The sequence below is a fragment of the Lolium perenne genome, chromosome 7 (genome assembly GCF_019359855.2).
Source record: "Lolium perenne isolate Kyuss_39 chromosome 7, Kyuss_2.0, whole genome shotgun sequence".
Taxonomy (NCBI): domain Eukaryota; kingdom Viridiplantae; phylum Streptophyta; class Magnoliopsida; order Poales; family Poaceae; genus Lolium; species Lolium perenne.
In genome coordinates, this window is record NC_067250.2 from 290453490 (window position 1) to 290465067 (window position 11578).

The 11578-nt window shown below is 44.0% G+C and overlaps 1 protein-coding gene across 2 annotated transcripts; it reads right to left on the reverse strand.

Moving 5' to 3' along the window:
- Nucleotides 1-960: 960 nt before the first annotated feature.
- LOC127312309 (synaptotagmin-3) lies at nucleotides 961-10479 on the reverse strand. 2 transcript variants are annotated; one of them, XM_051342844.2, is made up of 12 exons: nucleotides 10060-10479; nucleotides 5914-6012; nucleotides 5771-5821; nucleotides 5534-5657; nucleotides 4827-4945; nucleotides 4632-4733; nucleotides 4441-4515; nucleotides 4209-4285; nucleotides 3101-3350; nucleotides 2572-2925; nucleotides 1423-1554; nucleotides 961-1314 (listed from the first exon to the last, which is right to left on the reverse strand). In XM_051342844.2, the coding sequence occupies exons 1-12, from the start codon at nucleotides 10165-10167 to the stop codon at nucleotides 1186-1188; spliced, it is 1620 nt and encodes a 539-aa protein (XP_051198804.1). In that variant the 5' UTR covers nucleotides 10168-10479; the 3' UTR covers nucleotides 961-1185. The 2 variants fall into 2 exon arrangements, with proteins under 2 accessions (XP_051198804.1, XP_051198806.1); XM_051342846.2 differs by lacking the exon at nucleotides 10060-10479 and adding an exon at nucleotides 6440-6895.
- Nucleotides 10480-11578: the final 1099 nt, after the last annotated feature.

An 11578-nucleotide genomic window follows, 5' to 3' on the forward strand; every position in this document is an offset into this window, starting at 1 on the left:
AGATAAGAGTAGACCGTGGTTAGATGCCTGTTTTGGGAACAGGTTTGGTGATAAAAGAAAGTGTTTGGTGATGGATCCCATGCTCACTTGCATCGTGTGCGGTTCTTTAGTGTTTTGTTTTGCGTGTGCTTTGGGGTTGGGGATCATGGGGATCCGATCACTCTTTTATGTCGTTGACTCTATGCACTATGATCAGTTTTTCTGGGTGGATGAGCTAGCACACGTGAGAGGTTCTCCAGTCGAGTGAGCTCGAATCAAGGTCCAATGGCGTCAGTGTGGAGCTCAAATAATTTCCTACATTTTTTCCTTCTGTTGTGTCTGTAATGACCGAACCTTAACGAATTGACTGAAACCGGAGCTGTTCCGCAACAACAACAAAAACCTTGCTGGAAACCATGGCCTGCAAAATGGATGGGCCTTGGATTGCATGTGCAGAAAGCAGAGAAAGGAACTTCGTTGCCAAAAGACATTTCTATCCACTTTCTGCTAATGATGTTATCACTGCCAAATGGATCTGGTGCCGGCGTCAGTTGCATCGCGGTAGCTCAATGACGAACTTGAGGCGGCGGTCAAGGGACTTTACTTTCCCGCCCTGCGATAATGATATGATTGCGTGCTGCGACACCAAAAGCATTATAGCGGGTTCTATCAACTTGGGTTTGGTTGTTCAGGAATGTCAGGTCGAAATTCAGTAAGGTGGTCAGGGTAGAGCCTCAAAAAAATAAAATTGTAGCACATTTTACTAAAATTATCAACACTGAAAGAAAACCCGGCGGCATAGAACCAAATGAGTGCCAATTTACGGGTACCAATACTTTCTGCAAAATATAGCTTGCCATGAACTGGCAATGAACAAACCAAAACAGCCCAAGCCGACAGGCTCCACTTCTGCAATTTACATTCGTGGTACTAAAGAGACTTGACAAGATGCCGCGTGAAAAAAGCATGCGACCCAGGCAGTGGAGCAAAACGCAGCACCTTTTATCATGCTCCAAATAGTTCTCAGGGGGGCACAAAGGCCCTACTGTATGTTACACCGCACGCCAAAAGCGCCCAAAGTAGCAAAGGCAAAATACCTGGACGCAAAAGCAGAAAAGCTACAGCAACATCCACATACAGGGTCCGCAAGCAAAATACCTCGACGATGAGCATGGTTCAGCTTAATAATGTACAGGAGCAAAGTCGTCACACGGTGTTCCACTTGATCTCGACGTGCAACTTCCCGTTCCTGGAGTTGATGAGGTGGTACTTCTCGTTGATCCGCCCGTTGTTCACCACGTCCACCAGGTTGATGTTCACGTGCCCCAGCGACTCCTGAAACAAAACCAAAAAAAAAAACAGCCGTTGGCGTCAGGGAGGGAACGATGGATGGCCGCCGAGCGCAGAACCTTCGCGAAACCTGACGGTGGCCAAGCGTTTGACCTTGTTGTGGAAGGGGAGGAGCCCCCGGCGTCTACTCCGGACTTGGATGTGAATCTTTTCGTCCACGGGGGCCTCGTCCACCACAAACTGGAACTCCTCGTTCCATCTTGGGTCCCTCGCCTTCCTGATCACCTGCAGGGGGTACACACATAGACGTGGATCGGTAGCTGGTCATGATCTGTGGGTTTCGGTAGATGCACCGCGAAACGATTAGGTTGCCGTGTCAAAATATCAGAAGAAGCAAAATTTTCTGTTCAGGTTTGTGGACAGACAAGTTGCCACTAGCACTGCGGTGCATTTTCTCACTTAACTGTCAAATGTCAACAGTTGGCAGCAGTAGCAGGGCGAGTTCCTGGACTTTTTATTTTCCATGACAGTGAACTTATCCTACAACCTGCTGTCGAGTCTGAACGCGAATACTTCTGAATTCAGACCTGGTTGACATATCTGTGGTCTTATCTGCGACTTGACAGTTCAGCGATTCAGAACTGTCAGCACTCAGCAGCCTAGGACTTGTCAGCCAAGTTTTCGCTTGCAGAATTCATCAAGACAGAGATCTGGCTAAGAAATTTGGCAGCCTCCATCTCTAAAAAAATGACAATACAGCTTCTGCAAGTTAATATGCAGACATGCTAGCAGTCCCAAGAATTGGCGTACTACTTACTTTCAGCTGTTACTATATTCTGGCTAGATGAGTTAAGCTGTCACTACATTCTGGCTATATGAACTAAGTTGTCACTATTTTCTGGCTATATGAATTAAGCTGTCACTTTCTGTTTAAGAGCTGCAACTATTACCATCCTTGGTAAAAAAAAATACTACTAATCATAATGGTACATAGTTGCTCTAGGAAGAAAATGATATAATAAATCACCTAACTAATAAAATAGCAAGTATCGCGTGGTACACGTGATAAGTTACTTTCAAACAAACAAAAAAAAATAGCAAGTAACTAATATGATGGCAAGTACGACAGATAAAACACAATTGATATTTTAAGAGGATAAAATTGTCATCGTAAGATAGCATTTTGTCTAAATTGGAACAACAATATCACTATGTAAAATATGGTCAAACTTAAGAAGCAGCTTTGCTAGGTTTGGTAATGGAGATTAAAAAGATCATGGGAGTAACGGGATTAAAACTAACCTTAGTTTCCTTCTTCTCTCCCCTAAAAAGAACCACGGCATATGGATTAGTGTGACGCTTCCCTTCAACATCTTCTGCATTTTCTACTGAAACTAACAGCACCCCACCACCAGGTGGGACATCCCTTTTTATACTGATATTGCCTTCACCATCTGAATTCACAGCACTCATGCTGTTGTCATCTCTAAAAGGATCAAATGTCAATTCCACGACTAGCTTTCCTCTATTCTTCTTGTTTTGCTGATCATTTGGGTTCATGCTTTTGAGAAGGTCCAGTGTGAACAACTTGCTCTCATAAGGAGTAAGCGAGCGGAGGGGAATTAGTTGCACGCCCATTTTATCATGCATTTTGAGCTGCACATAGAGCACAACTGGTTGGTCTCTGATGTATCCAGCAAATTTCGGAAGCAGGAAAAACACATTTTTTTCAAAAATGACAAGATACCTTGTCTTTAGCTTATAGTATGAGTGTTTAAGAAATAGTAAAAAAATGACAGAAGGTAATTAAGTTGCGTACAGCATGCTAAACCTTTTCCCAATCAAACATCTGGAGCTCAAGGACTTGCGTTTCGGGATCCTTGACAACAAGCCTGAAATGTTCATTCCATTCAGGATTCAGGTTGCTCATCTTAATAGAGGTTTTCTTTGAGGGCAGTCTCTCTCCACTCAGCCGGAGTTTGACATAGGGGTCAGATTTTCCAAGCAAGTCCATCTTGGGAAGATTCATGGCACGAATTACCTTCACGTGTAATATCCCAACTGGTTTCTTTGTAGCTCCACTGCAGCATGATTCATAATTTTGTATCAATAACTATTTCTCAAGTCTAAATTAAACCAGATTAAATCAATAATAAAGAATAAGTATTTGCTTCAGCTGTGAGAAACCGTGCATGTCGCATTTTAGCAAAATAATTTTCTTTCATCAAGCCATACACCAATCTATCTTATAATTAGTTAATAACCCCACTATTTCTTTCCATGAATAAAGGTAAGTGATCTATCTATTTACACCAGAGCGTATATAGTTACCGCATCATTTCTTTCCATGAGTAAAGGTAAGTACTATCTGTTTGCCTCCAATGCGGTTACACCAGACCGTATATAGTTACCGCATCATTTCTTTCCATGAGTAAAGGTAAGTACTATCTGTTTGCCTCCAATGCGGAGCACCCTCTTCTTCACTAACAGCGCTGGGCAAATGAGCTGGTGAAAGGTTGAATGAATGGTTCCTGCCGTAATTCCTACATTATTTTGTCACTCTCAAAGATCTAACGCCCACAACTCATATCGAGCGAACTGTCTCAAGACGTTCTGAACAAAGCTCATTACCTAAGACCCCTTCGGCATTTCTTTCGAAAACCTTTTCTTTTCAAGCCAAGACCCAAGAATCCCCTCTGGATATTATCTTATTTCCAAATTGCTGATGTGGGTGGTACATATTGACATCATATATGATTGTAACTGAAGATAACAAACTACTCAAGGGGGCCTAAATTCATGTTTATCTTGTCATGGAAACAAAATACTGGTATATTGCACATTTTCTTTGACTTCATATTAGCGGAAGGATATTCAACTTGATATATATAACTTAAGTGATGGCAGATACTTGTTTGGATAACGTTAGAGAATATTACCTTGCCCCATCTAAAATAGGAATTTCTATGACCTTAGGCCAATGATAGAGAATTGCAATTTGCTTTGCTATTTGATCCTGCAAAATAGAAGAAAAAAAAAGTAGCTAAGTCCAGAAAGAGCCAGGTATATGGATTACCAACAGTTATCAGGCGGTAATTACAAAATCATCCGAGTACATTTATATTCAATTTACAACCAAGTATGATTATATAGGAGGGCACAAAGAACTACCTGGACAAACCGATACAAACCAGGAATCGCCATGACATCTCCACCCAGCAATTTGAACCCAAAGTCAACATGCGGCTTCATAATTAGGGAACTCGGGTCAGTTATTTAGTGAATATATACCTAGTTTGTTGCGATTGCAAACATGATAGAAGTTATGTGCGCATCTGCACATTAAAGAAACAGATTTATACCTTCTCCACCAGTGAAACACACAAGTTGGAAAAGCAGGGAAAGCTTGGCACAAGTGGCTTCAGAGTCACACGTGGTGTCAGCATTGTATGCAAGTCTAAAAGCTGAAAATAGCAATATGATCACGTCAGAGGTCTGCATAATGCGGAAGTATGTAAACATGTTGTCTGTATAATGCAGCCCGAGCCAAAACTAACCTGGGCAGACAATTCAAATGAATGCACCTTCACATTCATTGTGACATTTGCTATGCTAGCCCACCGAATCACAGGTTCAATTACCAGCTCTTTTTCTCGCATTTCATAAACTTTAATTCCTGTTTGTTCAAAGGAGGAAATATAAAGGGAGGGAAAATATCTTGAAAAACCGAACATCCTAAATATCTACATGACAATCAGAAAACTTCGATAATACAAAGGTTGGAACCGAAGTAAAATAATTAATTTTTGACAGCGATTAAAAATAGGTTAAAACAATGCATAGCGACAGAAGTATCAAATACATATCGCAGACTTGAATTGTAGGAACGATTGGGCTTAACAGAACACCTCCTAACAGTCTCATATTATGACTAAATGAAGGTTGTTAAGTCCAATCTCGCCACTGAAATTAGACTGCAGTGAGCGATGAGTGTACATTACAGATTTTGAATTGGCATGTCAATATTAGCTATTCATATTGTATAGTTGAAGTTTATGAGATCAAAAAACATTGTACTCCCTCCGGTCTCTTTTAATTGACTCGGATTTAGTACAACTTTGTACTAAATTTGAGTCAATTAAAAAGGACTAGAGGCGGAGTATCCTTTTTGTAGTGATGATAAGCCTCATTTGAGGAGATAACATAGTTGTCCCACTGAAAAAATTGCATCAGAATAGGAAGTGTTTTAAGAAAAATTACACACCTTGAAGTGTAGGTGGAAGACTGCCAAGTGTTAAGTTTCCAAATTCAATTGATTCAATACCATATTTTCCAACATATTGATCACATATTGGCTTTGCTACACTTCTTATTATTTTGCATATTGCCTGTTATGAAGGGAGGAAGAACTGTTAGCCTGATCATGTTCCGAACCAAACGTATACATCACACAAATTGATGAAGCAGGGAGTAACACACTGAAAACATTAGTTATAAGAACCTTGTCCAGGAAAGGCCACATATCAAAAATAAACTTGTTCATCCAGTCAACCTGCAAAAATAAGTGAAATGCCATAAATAAATCAATTAATCCTGAAACAACAAAGGGTAAATAATTGAAACAGTAGTGTACTGGGTACCAACCCTTTCATAGTCTGGACACTTGACCCATAATGGAACGTCTGGCATCATCTTCTGTAATGTCTCAGAGTCTAAATCTCGTAGAGGTCTAATGATAGGATCCTGCAAAGTCAATCATCAACAATCTCATTTGAACATAATGTTGATCAACTTTAATAGTCTATCCATAGGAGAAACTGCCATTAAGTATCTCATCTTGCATAGTTTCAAAATAAGTGCCAATAACTGTAACATTTTTCATGTGAAGCCACGCAGATAATTTGCTTTGATCCGATCTACTACCATGTGAAGCCTCCGAAACCCTCCATGTACACAAGTTATATGAGGCCTAATTGGTAGGTTTTGAAATAGTCTAGTATCTGATTCACCCTGGAACCTTCCATTATAGTTTCTGAAGATCAAATGTTCTCCAAATGTGTCAGGACAGGTCACGATACTGTCATACTGAAGAGAATTTCATTCACCAATAATATCATGGAAAATACCCTAAATCCCCTGAACCCATCCAAAGAACTCCCAAATTGCGTACCAGCAGAAAGAACGAGCGCAAAATCGAGCAAGTCCCAGCTAGAATCCAAATCGCATCCGTGGTCGGACTCCCCAGGCTCCACCGGCGGCGGCGCGGTCACGAGTTGCTGGTGCCTAGGCCGATGCCATCTACCGGCGCAGGGGAGGTTGCGCGCGCTGGGGGCTTGAGATGATCCTCTCTTGTAGCCGTCATCGCCGGATTATAGGGGATGGGCGGAGGGGCGGCCGTCTAGGTTGGGGCGCCGCGGTCGGGACCGGGAGTGACGGCCGCCTGTGAGTGTTGGGGAAGTGGTAGAGGTGGATGGGTGGTGCGTGGGCTATGCCTACTGCTCGGGTCCTTGTGGATTTTCTTCCATTGCTGCTCATGGCTTACGCCGCCGGAGAAGAGAGTCGTCGGAGAAGCCGCCGCCGAGGAAGGTTGGAGGAGAGAGAGCGGTGAGGAGGTGGGGTTGAGCCGGAGCTGAGGTGGCAAATCTGAGAGACTTGTCTGTCCACGTGGAGGATTTGCTGTCCATGTCAGCAAAACCAAGGTAAAAAAAACCGTTTGCAGGTGAAAAAACCGGTACAAAAGAGGTTTAATGTTTTAAAAAACGAATACTATGACACATTCATCAATTAAATCAAGGGTGAAATTGGACAGTGAGGAAGGTGAGTTGGATGCCTCATGACAAATGGTACTTCTCCTCACCAAACTGAAACATCAGCTTAGCATCTTTCAAATCGATAAGAACCTCTACATTTGCTAGAAAAGGTCTCCCCAAAACAATAGCATCTTTCAAATCGATAAAAAACATATGCATTCACTATCCTGGAAACAACAAAATTATGGAAATGCATAACAACTAAAGAGACACCAACCAAAATGCATATCGGGTGGCAATAAATACCAAATTATTGACTGTGTACATAATTGACATATGTTATATCGGAATAGTCTAAAATAAATCTTTTTTACTCGGTATTGTTTCAATCGTTTAATGTGAAGTTTTGGTCACTTGTGTGAAGTTCTAGTCAATTTTTTGTTATCTGTTTTTTCTAGTTTGATATTTGTTACAATTGCACTGTTCATTTAATTATATTTTTCATTTATGAAAATTGCACATTTTTGGACTTTCACGTTTTTGATCTACTTTATGTTAATTTTTATTTATCTTATATGTGTTGCAATTTATGTTCTTTTTCATGTACTAGTTGTTTGTGCAACTAAGTAACATAGTCTTTCAAAATTTCCGGTAAAAACTTTCGCAAAAAAAAAATTCCGGTAAAAGAAGACAATCTTATATTATATTTGATAGCGCTTATTCTTTTTTTGTGTTTTGGATTGAAGGATTCGCTACTCTCTCCGGCCCAAGTCAATCGACGCAAACATATATTATGCTGAGTGCAAGTGTACTCCTAAGTTGCATCAATTAATTTGGTCCAGATGTAGTACAAGTTTTTTCTAGAGTTTAAATTGATATGCCAATTATGTGTATGGAAACCATTAGAATCAAGGCAAATATAACACAAAATTCTATGGATTGCCTTTTGACACCATAGCTTGAAAAGGATTCATAGCAATAGGTTGGACCTTGTTGATCATGATCATTTTAGAGCATCCTCCTCCTTTCTCTTAGAAATTACATAGTTTTTGTTTGGATTATCCAAAGCACCATGCAAACAAAATTTGATTTTTTTGTATTTTACTAAATCATGAGATCTCAATTGTGCATTTTGTTTGAAAAATCCTGCATCTTTTTGATTCCATCTTTTGCATACACTATAAGGTCCTTTTTCATTCAAAAGAATTTGATAGATATTCTGGAATATTTGGATTGGAAATGTAGGAATATTTCCTGAGTAGGTGGTTTGATTCACATGAAACAGAAATCCTTAGGAACGTTTTCTATGAATAATTTCCACACTATTTTAGATGAAAAGTTATATACATTCAAACCTTCTTGCTAAAAATACCTTTTCCTTGTTTGTTCTTCTACGTCAGGGATGGAGTCGGGAATGAAGTATAAGGGGGGCAATCCTAGTATGAGGGGGGGCAGAACTAGCTAAAATCACACAAATAAGGAGTTGCCATGACTTGTGTTTAAAGGAAAATCATGAGCATAGGGGGGCGCCCCCCCCCCCCCCCCCCCCGCCCCCTCGCCTCCCCTTGTCTCCGTCCCTGTTCTGCGGTGTCAAACACCGTTTCATCCAAATTCTTGTAGCTTTTCTATGTATAATGCCATAGGGTTTAAGAGGGCATTTCATTTCGATGGTGGTTTTTTGAGAATTATGCGTATCAAATACAACGTCGCAACCTGTTAATTAAGGAGTCTTTTCTTTTTCTTTCCGATCATCCTTTCAAGGAGTCGTAACCTGCCCTTGATTTTATTCATAAGATGACGCACCACATCCACCCTTTTGAAGAGTCTTGTTCAGCACACCTCCAATGCCACATAAATGGTCTCGAAAAATCAAACCTCGATGGGTGTAGGTATGCATGGGCTTTCTTCCCCGTGCTACTTTTGACCCGAATTTGTGTGGACTCTGGAACATGCTAGCTACTCCACCATAGGGGTTAGCGTGGTTACGAATCAGATTACCTCCAGTAACATAAACTCACTGTGGTGGTTCAGACTTTTCTTTTCTCAATAACTTAACGCCGCAGATATGATTCTTTCCTTTTCTTACGAAGTAAGCAACCCTATTTTTATCCGGGACGCAAAAAAGGTTTCAACAAAGTACGCCGGATATAGCATCGATGTCAAGAACTAAAGGCAGGACGCTAGGCAGATAGATTGTCTGGCACTGGCAATTGGCAAGCTTCCAAATTGGATTTTTGCTCTGTCGCGTTCAGCCAGCCATGTAGCACGTCCTTCTCGGCGATTAATACAGTGTAATCGTCGCGGTGATCTGGTTCCCAGATCTCGATCGCCAGGTCGCCGTCCCTCCGGCCGGAGCCCAACACGTACGCGCGACCCTTTCTCTGTATTAATCGGTGAGGAACTGAACGCATCGTCCAGTGCAGCAGCAGCTCCATCAGATAAAGTGGCATGTCTAGTCTAGCTGTCCGGTACGATCGATGCGATCGATCAATCGGGAAGCAGCAAGCAAGCAAGCAAATGTACAATTGGCAGCTGGGGAATATGTCGAAGTGTGGAATCGGATACGCAACAGCAAGCTGCTGAAAGCTGGAAGTGCCGACGAAAAGGGGGCCGATGGACGACGTGCCTGATCAGTCGTCAGAACTAGCAGCTCGGCTAAGTCATGGACTTGTTCGAGTTGGAGCACCGCACGGCACGCGCGGCGCCACGGCTGCACTGGACAGGATGGTGATCGTCTCCCCACGTAGTACGTCACACGATATGGCAACTACTCTTGTGGAAGTCTAGCGATCGAGACAATTCCCGTCAAATCAAATCCATGGGTGGCGCACACGCACGGGCGGCCTCCACCGGTAGCTGGCACGGGTGTGACTCCGTGCTCACGGAGATCGAAGCCAACTAACCGTGTGGTGTGATACGATTGCGGCACGACGACCGGTGCGTCGGAGTTGCTCACAGATTTAATGCGCGCGGCAACGAGGAAGAAGAAAGCACGGAGAGACGAATGGTATGCATGGATGGTTAATGGATCAGTGGTCACCTGGAGCCGGCGGCGAGGCGCGAAGAAGCGGAGGTAGACGAGGTAGGCGGCGGCGAGGCCGATGGGGAGGCCGACGACGAAGCCGAGGATGCCGCCCACGAGCCCCATGATGGTCCTCGTGAATGCAGCAGCACCCACGTGGAAATCACGGCCGGACGGCCGATCACGAGGCGCCTGCAGGCCTCACTTGCCGGTAACGGACGCGGCCCGGCGGGGAGGCTAGCACGCGGCGCGCGTCGCCGCCGACGGCACCGCACGCGCGCTTGTCCTCGGAGACGAAGGCAAAGCCGAGCCGAGAGGAGATCACGAGGAGGAGGGCCAGTTCAAGCTAAGAAACTGGGTAGCGCCAAACGAGCGAGGTTTGCTATGTGGCGGAGCGGGAGCGGGCAATTGGGCGGAGCGTGGGATGATGCGCGCCGCGCGCGTAGGGTGGAAAGGGGTATGATGGCGGCCGGACGTACGTGTGGGTTTTGTATGGCTTGCGGGCGCGCGCCGGCCGGCTTGGCCCAATGCGCGGGGGGATACCAAGTAGGAACCGCCCAATTGCCCAAAGCAAGATGCCGTACTAGTGTGCACTGTGCAGTAATGTTTTTTTTAAAAAAAAAATCTCCATAACATTTTAGCAACGTTGTTATACCTGTTTGGTTTATTTTTATTTTTGTTAGATTTCATATCTAGCCTACCCTAACTTCCTTTGCTAGGTCGGATGCCCTCCAGGGAGCTCATAGGACAGATTTTTTTTCAAGAATACTTTGCAGAGACGTATCTGTTTCATAGAAGAAGAAGCCAGAAGGCCAGCGTCACAACTGACAATACACTCTAGGCATAGACGCCATAGAGTGTAATCCCACGCTGCATCTAGACATCACACACGCTACGGGACTACTCGCGGCATCTCCACTTATCCACTGCTGTGAGGGCGTCCTTGAACAACCCAGCAGCTCTCCAGAGCTCGGCCTCATCAGAAAACCACGTCGTTCCGGTGGCGCCATAGACACCAGCATATAAGTGTGATACTTGTCCAGAAATCGTGGCCTTTCCCCGGTCCGCCCCGCTTCTCTTGTATCCAGCGAACTAAGCATGTGTTTGCTTGTGGCATCCACTCAAGCTTTTCTCACCATCGCAGGCATGTGCCCCAAACCTCTCGTGCTAAAACACAACCCATCAGCAAATGGTCCATCGACTCCTCTTCCTGGTCACAGAATGGGCATGCCGTCGGGTGCGGGAGACCCGTCTGCTCGACATGTCCGCCGTCCAGCATCGGTTTCTTGTCGCTAACCAGAGGAAGACCCTGCAGTTTGGTGGGGCCTATCGTGCCGAGAATACGTGTAGCTCTTGTCCCAGCCCCAACGAAAACTGTCATCCACACCCTCCGAGAGGGCAACATCTACCAGCCGATCTGCCACTTGGAACAGCTCCTTGATCGCCGGTGCACCTAGATCCAGAGAAATGTCGTCCAACCATCCTCCCGCCAACCCGTCATGGACCCTACGCAGCCTGAGGGCGCGCTTTGGCACTG